The sequence below is a fragment of the Octopus sinensis genome, linkage group LG3 (genome assembly GCF_006345805.1).
Source record: "Octopus sinensis linkage group LG3, ASM634580v1, whole genome shotgun sequence".
NCBI lineage: Eukaryota > Metazoa > Mollusca > Cephalopoda > Octopoda > Octopodidae > Octopus > Octopus sinensis.
In genome coordinates, this window is record NC_042999.1 from 168,691,718 (window position 1) to 168,716,882 (window position 25,165).

The following is a 25,165-nucleotide window of genomic DNA, read 5'->3' on the forward strand; positions in this document are numbered from 1 at the left end:
ATACAGTAACAAAAGGGTTAAAAGGAATTTTGGTTTTGTGAACAACTAAAAGAAAATCTAAACAGCTCATATATAAACTGTAAACAAACACATCGTATTTACAATATTTGAGCCAGATTATTTGATTGAAAGAAACATCACTCAACTGCATGTGTAAAGTCTTTTTCAATTGTTTCATGAATCTACAAAATGGAATAATCTAAGCAAGAAAAGGGTAAAAAGAACAGAAAACTTGAGAAAAGTTACATTATAACTATTGGGTGTATGGAATGATATTAAACACAGTGGCAAAAGGATACTTCTAAAGTGACCCTTCATGTAACAGATAACACTCTGCTATATATAATACTTAAAAGATTCTTGATTAACAATGAAGAAAATTGTGTTTATCTTCCATCCTTTCTACCCCTCACTGCCCACTTAGCAGATTTAAACACTGTAAAACAGCCAACAAATCAGTGTACCATAACAATATAATTGTAACAGGTTTCACTCTGTAGTACTAACACAAGAATCAAAAAGAAAGTGATTAAAAGAAACAAAACCAAAAATCCAGTTAAAATTGTTTAAATAATGGTCTTTTAATTTCACAATGTGTGACAGTATATTTGTTTTAATCACCTCATTTTGAAAATATTGAAGGCAATTTGATATTAAATATTCCTTTTTTTAAATATATCTTTTGTTTTTGATGATGATACTGTTGTAAATAAAGGTAGTAGTGATACTTTATGTTCCATTTATGCTGTGACTTTGATTTTCTTTGTTTAGATAAAAAGATTGAAAGGTATCATTTTTCATTCATTTAAAACCTAATATTAACCAATATGATGAATAAAATAAACGTAACATGTGTTTCATGATGTCTTCTTAGAATGACTCTAGCAGACTTCACTCCTGACGTTTGTGGTTAGAAGTTACTCCAGAAATTGACCCTCTCTTCTTTGAACATACTTACAAAAGGAAAGTCACAGCATTTACAAGTTTCATTTCCCCATGCATATAATGTTTATAGTTTAAGTTGGTGATTTAAAAAAATCCTAATATTTCAGAAATCTCAGTTTTTCAGTAAGAATCAGCTTGTAGAGTTAAGACATCAAAATCTGCTTGTGATAGGATGAATTTGATGCCCTAAGAGAGTGGAGAAGAAAGTAGTAGTAGTAAGGACATTTTAAATATTTTGTTTCCCTGCAAGAAAAAATATTTGCATTAAAACCTAATTTTCATAAATTAACTACAAGAAATCAAAATATGAAGAAAAAAAATCTAACAGAAAAACCCACGATAAAATATTCAATATTGTTTACATCAAAAGATATTATAGCACTTAGCTAGTTGGGAATTTACACAACATAATCAAAATTTAAGGTGTCAGAGATAAAATTGACAATTTTTTTATAATTCAAGCTCTAATTTCATGAAAACAACTTAGTACTATATATATGCACATGATTATCAAAACCATGACACATCTTGAATGAAAACTATGACACATCTCTATGCAAAGGCAATTATGTGGCTAAGTCTTCATTTAAGTGATTGCCTAAAATTGAAAAAGAGCCCCACAACAGTTTTATGTTGTAAGAATAATACCAGAGGATTATGGCTTAACTTAGTCTATTCAAAGAACTTATTTCTCTCCCAAATTCTACTCTTAGTTGTATGCTCAACTCTGCAAGCTAACATTGAGGATTCTCATTGGGAAAGTTAAGTCATGATAGCTCAACGAGATGAATTATATCAACTAGTTCAGTAGTTTCTGAATTCAAATACAATTACGACTGAGTATTATTTTCTAACCCACCCAGATTAATAAAATATCCAGGAATAAAAAAATAGTAGGATTAGGCCTACATTAATTTTACTAAAATAGTCTTAGGTCTACAAATATAAATTAATATCATCATCATACCTTCCTTATTCTTATATTTTACAATACATTTTAGATTGCAAAAATACAAAGATAATTAAATAATATAAATATATCAAATTATATACACTTTGTATTTTACATATACATATATTAAAAAAAGGCAACGAAAAATATGACATTATTGTAAAAAAAGTTTATTAAAATTGAAATAATCTGCCATTTTCAGGACACCTTTTCATTGACAAATACATTTCTTTAAATGGGCTTTTAGATATGAAATTTGATTCTAATAAGAAAAACAAAACTGTACAACGTGAAGTAAGTTGTCACTATCTCTATGCCTCTATTTTTTATATATATATATACATATATATATATAAAGGGATCTGGCCAGCAGATGGGGACACCGCCTTCACTTACATCTCAAGATTTTCATAACAAGTTGGAATCCATATCTGACAAAGAAAACAGTTTAATATGTTACATTATTTTTGTAAAGATCACCATCAATGGATGATAGGGGCTACATTGGTTATTTTATTTTTGTAACACATACACACTTTCCTATAGAAGGAGGGATCTAGGACTTATAGGTTAGATTTCAAAACAATATAATAAATAACATAAAACAAATCTAAAAGATTTATTTTTTATCAACTCTAAACATGTAACTGTGTCTTTTAAAAAATGCATCACTTTCCTCAATTTAAGGAAAGAAAATAAAGATAAATTAGTCTAAAAACAAGAAAATCAAAGAAAGATAAAATATAACTGAAGGTGGAAATGTATCTAATATTAAAATAGAAGTAACTTTTGATAAGTACAATAATATAGCCACAATGTATGAAGTAGTAGTTACAGTAGAGGTGGTTGTTATTTGACCCTAAGTCAGAGTGCTGATCATGAAAAAGCATTTTAGCCACAAGATCCCGCCATCCCTTTCTTTTAGGTATTGTAAAACTCAGATCAGGTTATCCAATCAGTCTTTTTTTAACCCTTTAGTGTTCAGATTATTCTATCAAACATAATGCCTATTGATTCCCATTGATTTGAATTAATCATACATTATCTCATATCTTCAAGATCTTGATGGTGTAATTACTTAATGTAGAATAACATTGTAGGGTAGGTGTGAGAGCCTGGATCTGGTCAGTTTGAACATAAAGCAGATGAAATATTCTGGCCGGATATGGCCGGTTGAAATACTAAGGGGTTAAAGATGGTGATGGTTAAGAGAAATACGGTCATTTTTACAGAGCAAATATGTAGAAGGTTGCTTCATTGGAAATAGTTGAGCATTGTGGAATTGTAACAGATTTATTGATAGATTATGATTGCAATATACTTTTGTACATTAATGACTGAAATTAACTTGACATTTTGATATAGTTTAGCAGGAATAACACAAACTAAGTGTATTTAAGATGATGTTTTCAATCAGTACTAATTTAAATAGTTGCTAATGCAGTATATACAATGCATTAGCAACTATACATTATGACAATTAAACAGAGTTGGATATGCTTCTAGCAGTTTCTTGATAAAATTTGTATAAGTATCCTATATTATAGAATAGATACACTGCAGCCCAGTATGATGCAAGAGGGAACAAATTATTAGGAAGGGCATCCAATGATAATACACTACTGCAAAAAGTCCTGTCAATATAGAAAAAGGGCCATAAAACCAATGACGATAATGACAGAAAAATGCTTTACATTATATACATTAAGAACAAGAGTTTTATTCACAAAAGAACCATTTCCCTTTTTCTCTTTGAACTGGTACAGCCTAAAATTACTGCTTTCTGGTACCACTAAAGTAGTTTCCAATTACCATTCATAATTCCAAGGTCTTAAATTAAGTAACTTAGACAATAATTATGTATCTGTTGATACTATAGAGATGAGAGGAGACTAATAAAAATGATATTCTGGTTTCATATTAAAACCTCAACATAATGCCTTCATCATCAAAATGTATTCCTGAGAAGGTTTAAGCTTCGGAGGATGTTCTAATTATCCAGACAGGTGGCAGCTAATGTCTTATTTCAATGCACAAAGAAAGAAGTTCAAATTAACTCTTTAGTTGTTGCACAACTGATTTAGTTTTATTGAAGTAGTAAATTACAATTTTCTGGGTAACTAACCCCATCTTTAGAGTTTATATCTTCACTATATTTCAATTAGTTTTTATCTTAGTTGCCACCAGGTGGCTTGTTCTGAAATGTGTATGGGGTATTTGAAATAAGAACTTTTATTTCTAAACTAAACAATCCAAAAGGCCAAGTGTAAATAAGGTAATTTACTGAATGAGGAGTTCAACTGGCTGCAAGAATACCATTTCTATTATGGCTATTTAGTTTTAAGACTTTAAGCACGGAATCCTCATTTAGAAAATGAAAGTTTCTTTGAAGATATGTAGTTTCAGACAACCAATTGTTAGGTCAGTGGTTCATATTTTGTCAACAGCACTCACTGTATCACACCAGTATAAGCAACAATAATGTTTAATGGCTTGAAGTGTAGAACTGAATTCCTCCAAGCATGTCCAAGATGATATTATACATTTCTCATTTAATGCATGTTGCAGAAGAAAACTAAAGTAAGCAGATAAGCATTTCTCAACCAAGATTCCCCAGAATCCTAGGGTTTCACAAAAGGTTCCTAGGGATTTTGAGAGAAAGAGTGAGATAAGCTAATACTAATTTTATGATTGTAATATTACTATACAGGCACAACATATTATTGGTTATTGTAATTTTGTAATATAGACATCATTTTATCTAACCTATTATGCTATCAAAAAAATATAACAACCATATATATATAAAACATTTTTCGTGCAGGGTTCCTTGAGACATGTAATTTATTTTAAGGGTAAAAAGGGTTGAGAAACACTGTCATAGTAGCTTTTTAATTATTTGCTAAATTTCACCACTGACTAATATCTCTATCCAGTCAAGAGAGAAATACAAACATTTCATGTTTGACTACATGTCTTCAGGCAATAAAGAACTAAGTCTAAGAGGAATATAATTACACTGACATGACTAAACAATGTGACTACATTCAATGGGAAGGTATTGAAAGGTAAAGTGGGAAAAGACATTTATTGGTAGTGTTAAGTGAAGCCAATGAACAATGACATGAAATAAGACAGCTTTCATAGACAAGAAAGTACCACATAAGATAATATATAACTATTTCTTTACTACCCACAAGGGGCTAAACACAGAAGGGACAAACAAGGACAGACAAACGGATTAAGTCAATTACATCGACCCCAGTGCGTAACTGGTACTTAATTTATCGACCCCGAAAGGATGAAAGGCAAAGTCAACCTCGACGGAATTTGAACTCAGAACGTAACGGCAGACGAAACACGGCTATGCATTTCGCCCGACGTGCTAACGTTTCTGCCAGCTCGCTGCCTTATATAAGATAATATATAACAGTGACTCTTTGGAGCTGTATAATGTTGTAAACGTATTCAATCCAGTAAAGCATAAATAAAATAATCGAGTGGTTAGTGATAGGAAAGACATTCAATAACTACTGATCAAAGTAAATGTTAATTACTACAAACTTACACCTGCTAGTCAAGTCACAAAGCAGATATTTAACTTACCTGAATCAAATTCTAATTTTTTTGAAGCAGAGCTTTCTCCTAAACCTTCAATATCAACATCACTCTCGGGTGCATTGAGGGCACTTAAAGTGACTTCAGCTGGAAAACCAAAGAAATTAAATTACAATATTTGTAATTAAATTTAGAATAACAATTACTGTATATTTAATCTTTTTGCAATGAAAGTAGTGAAATTCAAATACCATAAGATAGTAATATTTGTTCAAAGCAGTCATATCAAATTTGGTGGAAACATTAACATAGCAGAAATGTCTTCATCAAGAGACTCAAGTCATATTTTCATCATCATCATCATCGTTTAACATCCGCTTTCCATGCTAGCATGGGTTGGACGATTTTGACTGAGGGCTGGCGAACCAGACGGCCGCACCAGGCTCCAATCTTGATCTGGCAAAGTTTCCACAGCTGGATGCCCTTCCTAACGCCAACCACTCTGAGAGTGTAGTGGGTGCTTTTACGTGCCACCGGTGGTACTGGCAAGTTTATATAGGGTTGGCACACTGAAAGGTAGGTCTAGTGAGATTGTTGAGATGCTTGAACGGAGATGAGTTGATATATACTGAATCCAAGAAGTAAGGTGGAGAGGAGGTTCTGCTAGGTTCCTCACAGGCAAAGAATTTTCTGGGCAGGGAACACTGACGGGGTCGGGGGCGTTGGTATACTTCTCGCTGAAAAACGGGTAGATAAGGTAATTGAGGCAGTCAGAGTATGCAACAGAATACTTCAGATTAGATTAGTGCTTCATCATGGGTTAGCAACCATTATCTCAGCCTATGCCCCTCAGCTGGGGCTACCTGATGGACAGAAAGACCGATTCTATGACACCCTACTGCAGACTACCTCGTTGCCAAACGACAGGGACCTTCTTTTTGTGGCTGGTGACTTCAATGGACATGTTGGACAGCATACGGGGGCTTCCATGGTGTACATGGAGGCTACGGCTATGGTTCCCGGAATGAGGAGGGAACCAGGCTGCTGGAGTTCTGAGACGCAAATGATCTTATGGTTTGCATTACAAACTTCAGGAAACCTACCAGTCACCTACCGATCGGGCCGACATACTAGCCAAATTGACTACATCCTTGCCAGAAAAAGGGAAAGATGGTTGCTTATAAATGCCAAAACCTTCCCAGGTGAAGAATGTACCCCACAACATAGACTGGTAGTGAGTGACTTTAGGATCAAGACTAAGAGGATGACCAGAAGACGACCAACATGGAAAAGAAGGGTCTGGAAGCTTAAAGACCTTGCAAATGGACAGAGATTTAGAGACATATTACTCGAAGCCTTTGACGAAATAGATGAGGATATAGATTCACATAATGTCGAAGACAACTAGAGGTTTCTACAAGACAACCTGCTGAGAGTCACTGACCAGATCTGTGGATGGTGCAAAGTCCCCTCTCGACCCAAAATAACGTGGTGGTGGAACAATGTTGTAGACAGGGCTATTAGAGAAAAGAGACAGGCTTGGAAGGACTGGAAGAATGGTGGTAGCAGGGAATTGTATCAGACTGCCAAAAGAGAAGCTAGGAGACAGGTTTATTTAGCCAGAGGGGAAGCAGATAAGAAAAAATTTGCCAATGTTATGCGCCGTGAGGACCAAAGACTTGGGGTATTTTGTGTTGCAAGACAGTGTGTGAGAGAGAATCGTGATGTGGTAAGAGAGAAATGTGTTTGCATGGATGATGGTACACTTGCGCTAAATGAGGATGCAAAGAGAGAGGTTTGGAGACGCCACTATGAAAGGTTGCTGAATAAAGAAAATGAATGGGAGAAAGAGAGTCTGCCGAATATCGACCCAACAGAGGGACCAGCTATCCAAATTGACAGTTCCTTGGTAGTTAAGGCAATTAGAAGCATGAAGACAGGGAAAGCCCCAGGCCCATCAGGAATTACTGCAGAGATGCTCAAAACATCTGGTAGTGTCGGCTATAGCTTAGTCACCCGTATAGTTAACCAGGTGATACACGAAGGAGTCATACCCAATGACTGGTGTAGCAGCATAATAGTCAACTGCTAGAAAGGTAAAGGTGACGCCCTAGTTACAAATAATTACAGAGGTATCAAGTTGTTGGATCAGGTAATAAAGATCACGGAGAGGGTCATAGCCCAACTAATTAGAGAGAGAATTAGTTTAGATGAGATGCAGTTTGGTTTCGTGCCCGGGAAAAGTACCACTGATGTTATATTTCTGGTAAGACAGCTGCAGGAGAAATACCTAGCCAAAGATAAGCCCCTGTACCTGGCTTTCATTGACATGGAGAAAGCCTTCGACAGGGTCCCCTGATCCCTTATCTGGTGGTCAATGAGGAAACTAGGGATAGATGAATGGTCAGTGAGAGCTGTGCGGGCCATGTATAGGGACGTTGCTAGTAAGGTGAGGGTTGGCAATGAGTACAGTGAAGAATTCCGGGTGGAGGTAGGGGTCCACCAAGGTTCAGTCCTCAGCCCCCTCCTATTTATCATAGTCCTACAGGCAATAACGGAGGAATTCAAGACAGGATGCCCCTGGGAGCTCCTCTATGCTGACGACCTTGCTCTAATTGCAGAGTCACTATCAGAACTGGAGGAGAAGTTCCAGGTGTGGAAGCAAGGATTAGAATCGAAGGGCCTTAGAGTCAACCTAGCTAAAACCAAAGTCCTAATAAGTAGGAAGGTAGACAAGTCACAAACGCCTTCAGGTAGATGGCCCTGCTCGATCTGTAGAAAAGGCGTAGGTAGAAACTCTATAAGATGCACCAAGTGTAAGCTATGGACACATAAGAGGTGCAGCAATGTCAAAGGAAGGCTAACTAGGAAGATAGTTTTTGTCTGTGGCAGATGCTCAGGAGCAATAAACACTGAAAATGTGCAGAGACCAACTTCCGCCACATTCCAGGGAGAAAAACTAGAAATAGTTGATAGCTTCCGTTATCTAGGTGACCAAGTCAGTAGCGGGGGCGGGTGTGCTGAAAGTGTAACTGCTAGAATAAGAATAGCCTGGGCAAAGTTCAGAGAGCTCTTACTTCTGCTGGTGACAAAAGGCCTCTCGCTCAGAGTAAAAGGCTGACTGTATGACGCATGTGTACGAACAACCATGCTACATGGCAGTAAAACATGGGCCGTGACTGCTGAGGATATGCGTAAGCTCACAAGGAATGAAGCCAGTATGCTCCGATGAATGTGTAATGTCAGTGTTCATACTCGACAGAGTGTAAGTACCTTGAGAGAAAAGTTGGACCTAAGAAGCATCAGATGTGTGTAGTGTGCAAGAGAGGCGTCTACGCTGGTATGGACACGTAGTAAGAATAGATGAAGATAGTTGTGTGAAAAAGTGCCACACCCTAGCGGTTGAGGGAACCTGTGGAAGAGGTAGACCCAGGAAAACCTGGGACGAGGTGGTGAAGAACGACCTTCGCGCTTTAGGTCTCACCAAGGAAATGACCAGAGACCGAGACCTTTCGAAGTATGCTGTGCGCGAGAAGACCCGGCAGGACACGTGAGGCCATAACCCATGGCCCCTACCTGGGATGTAGCCAGCCCACTTATGCATACCTTTCCTTCTTGGGAAACAAAACCCTACTTGTGAAGACCTGTTGAGGCAAATGAAAATCAAAATCGAAATCAATCGACATCAATGGAAATTGTAGCTGTGATACCAGTGCTGGTGGCACGTAAGAGACCCATTCGAACATGGCCATTGCCAGCGCCGCTCCGACTGGCCTCCGTGCCGGTGGCATGAAAAAAGTACCATCCGATCGTGGCCGTTGCCAGCCTTGTGTGGAACCCATGCTGGTGGCACGTAAAAAGCACCCACTACACTCACGGAGTGGTTGGCATTAGGAAGGGCATCCAGCAGTAGAAACACTGCCAAATCAGACTGGCCTGGTGCAGCCTTCTGGCTTCCCAGACTCTAGTTGAGCCATCCAACCCATGCTAGCATGGAAAGCGGACGCTAAACGATGATGATGATGATGATGATATATATGCATATACAGATATATATGTATATATCGCGTCACATCACGTGACCGACCAGTCCATCAGATGTAGTTACACATCGCTGGTCACAATGCGTTTGCATTGTTTTAGCCTTCGAATGACGCCACCCCGCTGGCTAAGCGAGCAGGCCAACAGAAGAAAGAGTGGTGAAAGAGTACAGCAGGGATCACCCCTGATTTTTTTGTTATATATACATGGATACACACACACACCTATATATGTATATTAGACCCCAGTTGAACCGTCCAACCCATGCTAGCATGGAAAGCGGACGTTGAACGATGATGATGATGATGATGATGATGAATATAAATACATGAAAGTACATGAAGTTTGTTAAAAAAAAGGGGATCATGTATATTCCTCCTGGCTGTTGAGATTATAACACCTCGTTGTAAACAATGTTCCTTGTTTTTCCTTGTGGAGCATATACAAAAAGGTTTCTTTTGGTTCCTACTCTTGAGCAGCCAACATACAGTTGCCCATGCGAGAAGCAGGGCTCTTCCAAGAGAAGACAAGCTACAGAGAGGGTTTGACCCTGAGATTTGTTAATGGACATGGCAAAGCTGACACGAAGGGGGAATTGCAGTCTTCTGAATGTTAATGGAATTTCTGCTCCTGATGGAGTAAGAGGAATTCTTGGAATAAAGACGTCATCACCTTTTCCACATCCAGAAAGAATGATTGCCTCGATAACGTGTGACATCATTTCCTTTATCACCAGTCGTGTTCCATTGCAAAGTCTTGGTGGTTCCAGATTGTGGAGTAGCATTACAGGAGTTCCAACTTTAAGTGCTAATATGTGTGGAGGTAGTCCAGGAGGCTCTAGTGAATTGAGAAATTATATATATACACTACCGTCAGAAATTAATTTGCACCCTTGATTTGCTCTTCACTCAAGGTATGTGCTGTCACCTAGTGGCCATATCTCGAACTATTGCTTTGTTGCGAGTTCACTGTTGCGCAGAACGATGACGTAACTTTGTTTGCAGAGCGGTTTGAGTCTACAGCCTAATGATGTTGACATAGCAGTGCAACAACAACTTGGAGTGCGGATGCAGACAAATCTTCCTTTGTTTAATAGATATAGGTAGCGCCTCGCAAGGACCGAAATCACACCGTACTAAGTTTTCTCATCGCGTAAGACGTTTTGAACAGCTTGTAGGTTAATTGATTTGTGTATTTGCAAGATTTTTTTTCCTCACAAATTCTCCTACACTCTGCTTTGTGACGTCACTTCCGGTTCACAAAACTTTCTGTTATACATCAAATAAAGTGAGAAATTCTGCTTTCTTTCTTTTTTGTTTAATGAATAATAACTCATAGTAGTTTTGTTATAGCATAACATTATTCAAATGAATAGTTTTAATGAAAATAACTGGTTTTTGTCGTTCATTCCTAGATGGGCCCAAGACCTCGCATGACCTTGGAGAGACGGTACGAGGCTCTCTCGTGGCGTGGGAAGCTGTCGGAGGCTGCAATAGCCAGAAAACTTGGTGTAGCCAGGCGCACAATTCAGTGCTTATTTAAGAAATACGAAGAAACCGGATCAGCAGCTGACAAAAAGGGTAGGGGACAGAAGAGGCTGACGACCCAGCGGGAGGACCGGATGCTGATCCGAAAGTCGCTGAACAACCGAAGGGCAACGAGCCGGCAACTGGCGGAGGAGATGCAAAAGGTGACAGGGAAGCAGTTGTCTACAACCACCGTCAAGACCAGATTACTGGAAGCTGGTCTAAAATCCTGTAGGGCCGCCCGTAAGCCACTCCTTACAGCCCAAAACCGGAAGAGGCGGCTGCTCTGGGCCCGTGCCCACAAGACATGGACCGTGCAGCAGTGGCGGACAGTGATGTTCACTGACCAGTCGCGCTTCAGTCTCGTCAGTGACAAGCCTGTCCATGTGCGACGCCGCAGGGGTGAGCGCTTCAACAAAGACTGCATTGCTCCCACCATGAAGCATGGTGGGGGTGGTCTGATGGTGTGGGGGGCGTTCAGCTACAGTGGTGTTGGGCGGCTCTATGCCATCGAAGGCAACATCAACGCAGCAAAGTACGTTGAGATAGTACGGAATGCTGCCCTACCCTCTGCGGGATAACTCTTTGGTGGCGAGGAGTACGTGCTCCAGCAGGACAACGTGCCTCCCCACACAGCCAAGCTCACAACCGGTTTCTTCAAGGACCATAGGGTGACGGTCATGGACTGGCCTGGCCTGGCCAGTCACCTGACCTGAACCCTATTGAGAACCTCTGGAGTCGATTGGGTAGGGATTTGAATGTGCAGCAATACAGGAACCGACACGAGCTGTTTGGGGCACTTCTTGCTGCATGGAGGGCCATCCCTGCACAGTACCTGTGCAACAAGATATTGACTATTATGTGGTATGGTGGGATATGTTTTAATAAATTTTTGATTAAAAACGGGTTCGTTTCTGATAATAAGTTAATTAAATTAAAAAAATGTAAGAAAATGTAGAAATTTGAGAAGTGCTAATTAATTTCTGACGCAAGTGTATATACACACACACACACATAAACCTAAGGTTTATATATATATATATAAACCTTAGGCAGGACACTAAGGAAGGACACAATTTTATATGAATCTTGATTTTGTGTCCAATTTCCAAGCTGGCATGGGGTGGACAGATTATTAGTGTGAGTCAGTTTTTGTTTGGAGTTATGACTTTTCTAAATGGATTAGAGGATCACGTCTCACCACTATGTTTTATTTTTAGCTTGGATGTAAAGAGAAAGTGATGACAAGAGTCAGGAATGGTAAGTGAAGACTGCAAGAATATTGAGAGGGGAGTGAAGAACAGTAATAGAGGTGAAGATGGGCAATGAATTCAATGAATTATCTACAAAAATATGGAAAAGAAATTCCTTTTATATGCAGAGACAGTGGAACATTGTATTTTAGTTGCATCCCTTTTATGTTCCAGTTTCAAATACCTTTGGGTATCAAAATTGTTTCTTTACATTAAGAACTGAGGATGATACTGCCTATGTAGATGCAAGCTCCACAAACCACAGAAAACCTGTCTGGAAGAGCAGTAACTCTGAATAAAAACTCTGGTCCCTTACTAAACATTAGCTCTACTGCAGATGAAACTCTAGAGTGCCAGCAGTATGATGACATGTACTGGGTACATGTCATCATACTGCTGGTACCTGCTGTAAAGTGGTTGCATTCAGCTATAAAATCAAACCAAACACATGAATGGCAGTTTGTTATGTTGCACAGTTTGTCAGATAAAGAAGGGGAAGTGCCAAGATCTGTCTTACCCATATTAGGATGGCAAAATGGGTATAAAACCACAGAAAACCTGTCTGGAAGAGCAGTAACTCTGAATAAAAACTCTGGTCCCTTACTAAACATTAGCTCTACTGCAGATGAAACTCTAGAGTGCCAGCAGTATGATGACATGTACTGGGTACATGTCATCATACTGCTGGTACCTGCTGTAAAGTGGTTGCATTCAGCTATAAAATCAAACCAAACACATGAATGGCAGTTTGTTATGTTGCACAGTTTGTCAGATAAAGAAGGGGAAGTGCCAAGATCTGTCTTACCCATATTAGGATGGCAAAATGGGTATAAAATGATAGTGATTCTTCCCTCAACTTTTTAAAAATTTCTATAAATCATCATTGAAGTGCGAGGTCGGCATAATTTTAAGAGCATCAAAAAAGTGTCCCTGGCTCTTTACTCTCTGTCTTCAAAACCACACCAAGGTCAATTTCGTCTGTCATTCTTTTGGTATCAATAATATCAGTACCATTCAAGCACTAGGGTCAACAGTATTGCCTAACCCCTCATTTCGAAAGTTCTGGGATTTTAAAAATTCAATTTAGAAACAGTTATTGTTATTATTACCTGAAGATCTCTGTTTTTTAGGCTGTGGTTGTTCTGAGATTGTGGGTTTCTGTGAAACTTGTTTCTTTGGTGATGCATCAGTTGGTGGCTGTAAACCAGCATCTTCATATGCCTTCCTCTTCAGTTGGGCTTTAATCTGTGATCTAATAATAGTCAATAATTATGATATAACAAACAGACTCAATTTTCCCTCACTTCACATAACTATTTCTAGATATTTCTAAAACACATTATCTTTCAATCAATCAATAGTTATTTATCTCATACAAATGTTATTTACTTCTCAATAAGAAATTAGACCTGTTTTGTTCATGCCACCTGCAAGGAAAATAAATATATTTAAGAATTGAAATTATGTCAGATGTGTAAAAATGTCAATACAATGGTTGCAAAAAATTTGGTAAAAAAAAAAAGTGTTCTGCACTTCCTAACATTCTACCAAGCTGAAACAAACAGTTATCGTGTGCCTTGGACATGGATAACTGTGATAAAGTTTAAACTCAAGACCATGTGATAAAATACTGTTTACAACTAAAATATTTCACTAATTTTAATTCACACATGCTTCAATACTGGTAGTACATCATAACATCAAGAATAATTACTAACATGTTAGTTACTTTGCAATTGAACTGGCATTTGTGTAAATCAGTGTATGTGATTTAACAAAGTCAATAATAATAATAGTGACTATAAACACAATGTTACCACTGGTTGTAAGAGAAGAATAGTTGGTTGTTGAGGAAATTACAATGATTGAAACCAATTTAGTCAGTCAGTTTTTTCTGTCCATGGTTAGATTGTACAGAGGGAGAATTCACAAAAAAAAAACAAACAAACCAAAAGACAGGTGGTGTAGACAACAAACAGATGCATTAGTTTAACGCTTGAGAAGTGAACAAGTCTTTAACATTTCGAGCCTACGCTTTTCCACAGAAAGAAACAAGGAGAGAAAATAAAGAATGTGAACTGTGGCTAGCGATCTATCATGGCGAATGCCGGACAGAAGGGTCACACAGGAGAGCTAGGAAGAAGGGGAGATAATAAAGTAGTGGTGATCCCAAAACGAAGGTGCGCGTGCATGTATATAAGAGAGTATGTATGTGAATGTGGAAAAGAGCTTGACGTGTGATTGTGTGTGTATGTGTAGGTGTGAAGATGTGGGGCTGGGAAGTGGTCAGTGCTAGTGTGTGCGTGGTTGTGTGATGTGATGTGTTGTGTGGTATGGTGGTGTGTGGTGTAGTGTGGTGTGATGGTGGTGCAAGGTGGGAGAGGCGAGAGTGGGAAAGCAAGGGTGGGATGCAGGTTAGGCTGAGGGTAGGTATAGAGGTGGGGTATGTGGGTAGGTAGGTGGGGTTAGAGGCAGGGTATGTGGGAGGGGGTGGGGAGGATAGGGAAGGTGGGGTTGGAATGTGTAGGGGTGGGGTTACAAGGGAGGTGTGACAATGAAAGGGAAGGAGATGGTGGATAGGAGTGAAGAGAAGAGAGAAAGCGAGTAGGAGTCGGAGCAAGAGAGGAGAGGTGGGAAGGAGTAGGTGTGAGGTGGAGAGGCGAGGGGAGGAGGTTAGATAAAGAGGGGAGGGGAGTTGAGCCCATGTGGTGCAAAGGAATGAAGAGAGAAGATTAATCTCTGTTCATGGTGCAAACGGGAATTCATATGCCCCTGTGCAAGGACAATCCGAAGTCGGACAGGTGTTGCAAAGAGTGACTGGTAGAGCAGAAATGACGCAAGACCAGGGTGTCAATGCTAAGTCGGAGGTGTTCCGCGAACCAGTCAACCAAGCAGCGTCTTGTTTGTCCAATGTATAGAGAAGGGCAGAGAGAGCAGGAGATGCAGTAGATGACATTGGTAGAAGTGCAGGTGAAGGAGTCAGTGATGTGATAGAGTCAATGATGGATGCCGTGTTCAATGTTGAGAAAGAAAGCAAATCTTATTTACTTCATGATCTCGAGAAATAGGCAAAACTCAGCAAAATATAATCTATTGAAACATTTCATCTTAATATAGACTACAATAAAATCCTTGATCACATTTATCCAGAGTATCATAGATCTGTAGAAAAGGTGTAGGTAGAAACTCTATAAGATGCACCAAGTGTAAGCTATGGACACATAAGAGGTGCAGCAATGTCATAGGAAGGCTAACTAGGAAGATGGTTTTTGTATGTGGCAGATGCTCGGGAGCATTAACCTCTGAAAATCTGCAGAAAACAACTTCCGTCACTTTCCAGGGGGAAAAACTAGAAGTAGTTGATAGCTTCCGTTATCTTGGTGACCAAGTCAGTAGTGGGGGTGGGTGTGCTGAAAGTGTAACGGCTAGAGTAAGAATAGCCTGGGCAAAGTTTAGGGAGCTCTTACCTCTGTTGGTGACTAAAGGCCTCTCGCTCAGAGTAAAAGGCAGACTGTATGATGCATGTGTACGAACAGCCATGCTACATGGCAGTGAAACATGGGCCGTGACTGCTGAGGACATGCGTAAGCTCGCGAGAAATGAAGCTAGTATGCTCCGTTGGATGTGTAATGTCAGTGTTCATAGTCGACAGAGTGTAAGTACCTTGAGAGAAAAGTTGGACCTAAGAGGAATCAGATGTTGTGTGCAAGAGAGACGATTGCGCTGGTATGGTCATGTGGTGAGAATGGATGAAGATAGGTGTGTGAAAAAGTGCCACACCCTGGCAGTTGAGGGGACCTGTGGAAGAGATAGACCCAGGAAAACCTGGGTCGAGGTGGTGAAGCACGACCTTCGAACTCTAGGTCTCACCAAGGAAATGACCAGAGACCGAGACCTATGGAAGTATGCTGTGCGTGAGAAGACCCGGCAAGACCAGTGAGAACAATCAAAATCAAATCATATATCAGAAAGCAGGGGTTAAGTGACCCATCCGTTCGTGTCCGCTGTCAGCCTCGTCTGGCACCCGTGCCGGTGACACGTAAAAGCACCATTCGCTCGTGGCCGTTTGCCAGCTCTGCCTGGCCCTGTGTCGGTGGCACGTAAAAGCACCATCCGTTCGTGTTCGTTGCCAGCCTCGCCTGGCCCCGTGCCGGTGACACGTAAAAGCACCGTCCGTTCGTGGCCGTTTGCCAGCTCTGTCTGGCCCCGTGTCGGTGGCACGTAAAAGCACCATCCGTTCGTGTCCGTTGCCAGCCTCGGCTGGCCCCCGTGCCGGTGACACGTAAAAGCACCGTCCGCTCATGGCCGTTTGCCAGCTCTGTCTGGCAACCGTGTCGGTGGCACGTAAAAGCACCATCTGTTCATGTCCGTTGCCAGCATCGCCTGGCCCCGTGCCGGTGACACGTAAAAGCACCATCCGTTCGTGGCCGTTCGCCAGCTCTGTCTGGCACCTGTGTAGGTGGCACGTAAAAAACACCCACTACACTTGCGGAGTGGTTGGCGTTAGGAAGGGCATCCAGCCGTAGAAACACTGCCAGATCTGACTGGGCCTGACGAAGCCTTCCAGCTTCACAGACCCCAGTTGACCCGTCCAACCCATGCTAGCATGGAAAGCGGACGCTAAACGATGATGATGATGATGATGAATTCTGTTTTACATTGGTAGAAAATCCCTCATAAGAATTAAGAACATGTAAGGTTAATACTTCACTCAAGATATCATCAATGTCATTGAAGTGCAATGACCAGCAAAGGATCCTATTTCAAACAAACATTGCTCGAAATCAAAAATGAACACAAATACTCCCATGGAAAGGGGAGGGCAGAGAAAGAAGTCAGGGCTGTTAAAAATATGGAGACAAACCCTAAAGCCTTCTATATATTTGCAAAAGAGTCTGCTTCAGAATGGTACAAGTTAGGGCCAATGTTTGAAGAAAATGGCTCACTGACTGTAGATCCCCAGAGGATCAGTGAAATACTCAATGTGCAATGCAAGATTACTTTTCACAACTTCAATGTGGCACTTGAAAATAGGTGTACCTAATGAGTTCTTTGGCACCACAGCTCTACACAAAAAGATGGCAATTATTGATAATATCGAAATAGAGGAAACTGATATGTATCCTCAGGTGACTTTTCAAAAGGTACCATGCTCAATAATCTGCTTTTTTGGGGGTTGATCATAATACATGTCAGCATTTGCTTGCAGCTGGTTGCATACAGGTTTTACAGTTTGTCATTCCACGTTTGAAAAGTCACCTGACACTTTTACACTGAGGGATGCACCACAACCAGTTGTATAGTATGTCACCCAACTGGGATCGATGCCAGATGGGTCGAAACAATTGTTGTGATTACTAAAGAATCTTGTGAATTCCTGAGGTAGATCCAGTGGCATTTATATCCATACAGTTGATGACATCAAGTAGCCGTAGAATAGTGAAAGTACTTTAATTGGCATACTATTAGATGTATACCCAAGTTTTAAATAATTACTTATAAATATACATATATATATACAATAAAAGTTTTGAATGTTAAAAAAAACAACGTTCATATTGCAAAAACATTCTGCATTGATAGACATTGTTTTGTTTTATTTTCTTATTGCTGGAAGTGAAAACAGAAGCTAAGTTTTTAAAAATTGGTCTTAGTTTATTTCATGCAATCATGTTTAATGTTTCTCTCCCATACAGCATCCTTACCAGCCATTTTCTCATATATTATATAGACTAGTTTAGCATGAAATCTCTGATGTTTTACGTTAGAATAGGACAGTATAGTTTTTCATATGCCCTTTCATTTATATGATACCGTTACCTAGGTGACCAAGTCAGTAGTGGAGGAGGGTGCACTGAAAGTGTAACTGCTAGAATAAGAATAGCTTGGGCAAAGTTCAGAGAGCTCTTACTTCTGCTGGTGACGAAGGGCCTCTCGCTCAGAGTAAAAGGTAGACTGTATGATGCATGTGTATGAACAGCCATGCTACATAGCAGTGAAACATGGGCCATGACAGCTGAGGACAGGTGTAAGCTCGCAAGAAATGAAGCCAGTGTGCTCCGATGGATGTGTAATGTCAGTGTGCACACTCAACAGAGTGTAAGTACCTTGCAAGAAAAGTTGGACCTAAGAAGCATCAGTTGTGGTGTGCAAGAGAGACGTTTGCACTGGTATGGTCATGTGATGAGAATGGATGAGGATAGCTGTGTGAAAAGTGCCACACCCTAGCGGTTGAGGGAACCTGTTGAAGAGGTAAACCCAGGAAGACCTGGGATGAGGTGGTGAAGCACGACCTTTAAATATTAGGCCTCACTGAGGCAATGACTAGTGACCGAGACCTTTGGAAATATGCTGTGCTTGAGAAGACCCGGCAAGCCAAGTGAGACCATAATCTCATGGCCTATGCCAGGAGTGTAACCAGCCCACTTATGTGTACCTTTCCTTCATTGGACACTAAACTCTGCTTGTGAGGACCTGTTGAAGCAAGTGAAATCGAAATCAAATTCGATGACTGGCATCTGTGCTAGTGGAGCGCTAAGAGCACCATGCAAGTGTGATCATTGCCAGAGCAGCTGACTTGCTTCTGTGCCGGTGGCACGTAAAAAGCACCATTTGAGCATGATCGTTACCAGTGTGGCCTTACTGGCACTTGTTTCAGTGGCATGTGAAAAAACATTCAAGTGAGGTCGTTGCCAGTGCCACTGGACTGGCTCCTGTGCAGGTGGCATGTAAAAAACACCATTTGAGTGTGGCCGTTGCCGGGACTGCCTGACTGGCCGTGCCGGTGGCACGTAAAAGCACCCTCTACACTCTCAGAGTGGTTTGCATTAGGAAGGGCATCCAGTCGTAGAAACTCTGCCAGATCAGATTGGAGCCTGGTGTAGCCATCTGGTTCGCCAGTCCTCAGTCAAATCGTCCAACCCATGCTAGCATGGAAAGCTGGCTCCTGTGCAGGTGGCATGTAAAAAACACCATTTGAGCGTGTCCGTTGCCGGTACTGCCCGACTGGCCCTGTGCCGGTGGCACGTAAAAGCACCCTCTACACTCTCAGAGTGGTTTGCATTAGGAAGGGCATCCAGTCGTAGAAACTCTGCCAGATCAGATTGGAGCCTGGTGTAGCCATCTGGTTCGCCAGTCCTCAGTCAAATCGTCCAACCCATGCTAGCATGGAAAGCTGGCTCCTGTGCAGGTGGCATGTAAAAAACACCATTTGAGCGTGTCCGTTGCCGGTACTGCCCGACTGGCCCTGTGCCGGTGGCACGTAAAAGCACCCTCTACACTCTCAGAGTGGTTTGCATTAGGAAGGGCATCCAGTCGTAGAAACTCTGCCAGATCAGATTGGAGCCTGGTGTAGCCATCTGGTTCGCCAGTCCTCAGTCAAATCGTCCAACCCATGCTAGCATGGAAAATGGACGTTAAATGATGATGATGATGATGATGATTGGGTTGGCAAGAAAGTAATTTCCTTTTTCAGAAATAGAGTTACGATTTTTTTGAATAACTTTTGTCATTGTTACGATTTTCTCCTTTTAACATTTGATAGCATTACGCTTAACTTATTTGTAATAGGCGCAGCAGTGGCTGTGTGGTAAGTAGCTTGCTAACCAACCACATGGTTCTGGGTTCAATCCCACTGCGTGGCATCTTGGGCAAGTGTCTTCTGCTATAGCCCCGGGCTGACCAATGCCTTGTGAGTGGATTTGGTAGACGGAAACTGAAAGAAGCCTGTCGTATATACATATATGTATGTGTATGTGTGTGTGTTTGTGTGTGTGTGTTTGTCCCCCTAGCATTGCTTGACAACCGATGCTGGTGTGTGTTTATGTCCCCGTTACTTAGCGGTTCGGCAAAAGGGACCGATAGAATAAGTACTGGGCTTACAAAAGAATAAGTCCCGGGATCGATTTGCTCGATTAAAGGCGGTGCTCCAGCATGGCCACAGTCAAATGACTGAAACAAGTAAAAGAGTAAAGAGTAAAAGAGCTATTAATTTAGTGTCAATTTTAACATTTTCGCCCTATTTTAATCACATTAATATGTTGATAGAATTTAATAGAAATAAAATCAGGTTAGAAATATAACAAAACGGTTTTAAAAAATACCAAATAGTAAAATGGTTTGACTTACGTAGTTCTGTTTTTTATGACATCACTGATTTTATTCAGATCTTCTCCAAACCGTTTCACTGATGATTTTAGTAGTTCTATTTCTTGCTCTGTCCATTTACCACTGAAATTTAACAAATTACAAACATATATATCTATATGTGGAAGCGCAATGGCCCAGTGGTTAGGGCAGCAGACTCGCGGTCGGAGGATCGCGGTTTCGATTTCAGACCGGGCGTTGTGTGTGTTTATTGAGCGAAAAACACCTAAAATAGCTCCCCGAAGCTCCGGCAGGGGGTGGTGATCCCTGCTGTACTCTTTCACCACCCTTTCTCCCACTCTTTCTTCTGTTGGCCTGCTCGCTTAGCCAGCGGGGTGGTGTCATTCGAGGGCTAAAACAATGCGGACGCATTGTGACCAGCGATGTGTAACAACATCTGATGGACTGGTCGGTCACATGATCACGTGATATATCTATATATTGGTTTCTTTACATCTCTTAAATCTAGCAGTTCAGCAAATGACACCAATAAAATAAGTACCAGACTTCGGAAAATAAGTACTGGGATTGATTTGTTTAGCTAACCCCTTCATGGTCATGACCCTCATGGCTGCAGTCGAATGACTGAAACACGATAGAAGATATACTATCTATACTATAATGGAGAAAGCTGCTAATTAATTAGGTATGTGACAATTACTAAAAGTACTTAAAGAAAGCAATTATTAAAGAGTTGACTGTCTGGAAATATTTCATGTTAAATTCATGTTCAAAGAAATTTTCTATAATTTCGATTTCTCAAGTTCATTGAATTTTTTAAACTCCAATTTCTCGCAAATTTAAATATTCACTGCGTCCAATTAATCACAAATTTAAATATTCATTGCATTCACTGCAAAGTATTCTATTTTCATTTGCGAAGTCTCTCACTTTCTCTTTTAAGTTTTAATTTGCTGTTAATGTATACATAATGTAAAAACATTATTTATTGAATGAAAATTTTAAAAAAATATCCATATAATTTTTGAGTGTGGGATAGCTGTGAGAAGAGCCTGGAAAATTGGATAATTACTATTAGAAGACGAGAAGAAAAAAAACAAAAAGTTACTAACAACTGCTTGAAACTTGCATCTTATTCAGTTTCCAAACACAACTTTAACAGTGACACATACACTCGCAAACACATAGATACACATACATGCAAATGAAAGGCAATGTGTATGTGTGTGTGTGTGTGTGTGTGTATGTGCATGCGTGTGCTGTTCACTGATAAAACTTTGCTGCATCGCGTTTGTGAAGTTTTGTCACTGAACAGGTCGCAGTTTCAAAGCAACGAAAATATTTTGACACAAATGAATGGTATTTGTGCATTCTTGAATGGTTTTCAAACATCTTCCATGCTGCAATTGTTTTTGTTTCAGCACATGATCTCAGATCAAGTCTCTTGCTATGCAAAGTACATTCCCGAAATTTTTTTAAAATCACTGTGGATAAAGCCAGCAATGACCTTCTCAGGCTCTTCAATATTTTAATTTCTAAACAGAAATAATTGGTGTCAGGGAGTAGGCTTGCAACAAATTCATAATTTCTCACATTTTCTTTTTTATAGCATATAAATGTATTTATGGGGGGGGGGGGATATTGAAAAACATCAATACATGCGAGAGTGATAAAGGAACAAGGAGGGTTGTCTTTGGGTGTGTTAGAAACAACAGCCAAATCACCCTTAAATCACTTTTCCCTCTGAAAATATTAATAGCTTAAAAAATTTTTTTTTTACCATAAATGCTCTTCCCATGGTTTTGAAGAGGAAAAAAATTGGCCTAAATAGGTCCAGAGTGGGATAATGAGGCGGGGAGGGATATAAAAAAGAAGTTTTCAAAATTTTTTTATACAAAGATGTCCCCCACCCCATCACTTTGAAGGTCGTGGTTTAAAAAATGGGGAAAATCCCCCACAAAATTCTTTTTAATCATAATCTATGCCATTTGAAAGGTATTTGTATAAATTTTCATCAAAAGGTACCTACCTTCCTGAAAGTTATGAGGGAAAAATGTCAGATCATGTGAATTTTCTGAAATCCTCTCTCCACCCCCTTGCAAAAATTCTTTCCTATAAATCCCTATAAATTTTGTAAAAAGTATCCATTTTTGTAGGAAATTTAAAATTGTAAAAAAGTATCCATTTTTCTGGATGATATGAGGCAACAAAGTGGTAGTGGTGGTGGTGGTGGTGGTGGGGCATATACATATAGTAATGCCCTTTTATTTATACAATTTTAAAATTTCATGTTTATTTCATTCATTGTTTGCCATGTGCTCTCTCTCTCTCTCTCATACACACACACAAAAGAACTGCTGAATTGAAATCTCTATGTTGCTTTGAGGTGAAGGTAAAACACAACAAACTGCTTCTCCCTCTGATTTTGGACTACAGTGATGTTTGCTTAAAAAAGAGAGATTATGACTGTTATAAAATAATGAAAGCAATATTTACTAGCAAGTGAGCACTGTTATACAAAGAAATAATTAGATGTAAAATATTAAAATTATTAGAAATTGGAATCAAATGTGAAAATATTATCAAGGGGCTAGCAGAAAACCGACCAGGGGCGAACTTTCTGCTAGTATATATTATGTATGTTTCATATAATGTATACATATTGTACCTTTCTATCTATCTATCTATCTATCTATCTATATATATATATATATATATATATAGATGAGTGTATTTTTACCTTGTTAACAATTAACATGGAAAAATAAATAAATAGTTACCAGGGCAGCAAAATTACACCTGCATTAACTCCATTTTTTATTCATATATATATATATATATATGTATGTATATATATTCCAAAATGTGACCGAGTGTGTGCCATTGGCGATTTTTTTCCTCTGTCTTCCCTTCTATGTTTCTGACGAAGAGCTCCGCTCATAACGTAAAACCCTCCTTCTTCCCTTGCATCCAATAATACTATATTTGTTCCACGTCCTCGCGTTGTTGTGTTTTCTCTTTGTGTTTTCATGTTTGGATTAACTTTATATATGTGTATATATATATATATATATATATATATGTCATCATCATTTGATGTCCTTTTCACACTGGCGTGGGTTGGATAGTTTGATAAGAATAGATGAGCCAGAAGGCTGCTCCAGATTCTATGTCTGCTTTGGCCTGGTTTCTACAGCTTGAAGCCTTTCCTAATGCTAACCACTTAACAGAGTGTACTGGGTGTTTGTTATATGACACCAGCAGAGCCACTTAAAAAGGTTGTCAAGTATCTGCAAAGTAAGGCCTCTCAATTGTGTTGGGTACAAAATGCAGGGATAAGAAACTATGATAGACAAGGACCAGGTGCCTTGCCTAAAAGGTGAATACATAGCTTGCCTACCAGGAAAGAGAAAGAGGTGAGATCTAGATGTAAGGTGAATAATAGTTAAATAATAATACCTGACCAACCAGACAGCTATTTGAAAACGAACCAAGCAGTCTGAATGGCCATGAAAATAATGCTCCAGGGCACATATATGGCAAGACAGCCAATCTAACCACCTTTGCTCCTAACAGACCAAACCAGAAACTCATCCAGCAGCCCCTACTCCCACCCAAATATGTAAAAACAGCATGTCAAAGAGAATGAACTAATTTGGAAGGCCATAGAAAGTGTTCCAAATCAATAACAACAAAGGCCATCCCACCAACACAGTCAACAACAAGAACGCAAACACAAAAGCAACAGAAACAATCAGAGACAGAAGAGCAATAATGGTAACAGAGCCACCAGGACTACAGGAAATAGTCAAAGAGAACAATAGTTTACACCAGTGCTACGACGACGACGACGACCACCACCACCACCACCACCACCACCACCACTAACAACACAAGCAAATGATGATAATACTAATGATAACACACCTTGAGTATGGCATGAAACTGCAACCAATTGTGGCATCAGGATGTGGGAAGAACAAAGTTACTCTTCAGGTCACCATTGGGCAAAGTGTAGTACCTATTTCTTTACTACCCACAAGGGGCTAAACACAGAGAGGACAAACACGGACAAACAAAGGGATTAAGTCGATTATATTGACCCCAGTGCGTCACTGGTACTTAATTTATCGACCCTGAAAGGATGAAAGGCAAAGTCGACCTCGACGGAATTTGAACTCAGAACGTAACGGCAGACGAAATACGGCTACGCATTTCGCCCGGCGTGCTAACGTATCTGCCAGCTCACCACCTTGGCAAAGTGTAGTACCTGTAAGCCTACCCAAAGATCTGGAAATACCACATTGACATCTGGCAGGGTTAAGCCTGTCTCAGGGGAGGAGGGGTCCCTTTAGCCTTGGTTGGCAACCCCTCTAGAGAAGGTGTCTCAATAAAAACACTGATGGATGTGCCACTTCAACACCAAAATTCTCAGGAATGAAAATGTCAAATACAAAGATATAAAACAATGGATAGAACAAGACTGGCACAAAAAACAGTGTACATGAAGGTAGATGTAGACTCTTGGAGCCTTGGCTAGCAACAAGCCTAGTGATGGTGTCACATTAAAAATACTGGTGATTGCACAACCTTACAAATGCTACCTCTAAATCATCATCATCATCGTTTAACGTCCGTTCTCCATGCTAGCATGGGTTGGACGGTTTGACCGGGGATCTGGGAAGCCAGAAGGCTGCACCAGGCTCCGGTCTTATCTGGCAATGTTTCTACAGCTGGATGCCCTTCCTAACGCCAACCACTCCGTGAGTGTAGTGGGTGCTTTT

At 40.1% G+C, this 25,165-nt stretch overlaps 1 protein-coding gene across 3 annotated transcripts in view; it reads right to left on the reverse strand.

Moving 5' to 3' along the window:
• Window positions 1-556: 556 nt before the first annotated feature.
• The window catches only part of LOC115209786 (chromatin complexes subunit BAP18), a 48,734-nt gene continuing 24,125 nt past the window's right edge, over window positions 557-25,165 (reverse strand). The window contains exons 3-6 of one of the 3 annotated variants that reach the window (XM_029778312.2): window positions 20,403-20,504; window positions 13,385-13,527; window positions 5,504-5,602; window positions 557-1,131 (exon numbers count right to left, since the gene is read on the reverse strand). In XM_029778312.2, coding sequence (XP_029634172.1) covers window positions 1,097-1,131; window positions 5,504-5,602; window positions 13,385-13,527; window positions 20,403-20,504 — 379 coding nt within the window. In that variant the 3' untranslated portion in view covers window positions 557-1,096. Of the gene's footprint in view, window positions 1,189-2,046; window positions 2,329-5,503; window positions 5,603-13,384; window positions 13,528-20,402; window positions 20,505-25,165 lie in introns of those variants that run through there. The other 2 variants (XM_036501614.1, XM_029778313.2) reach the window with 2 other exon arrangements.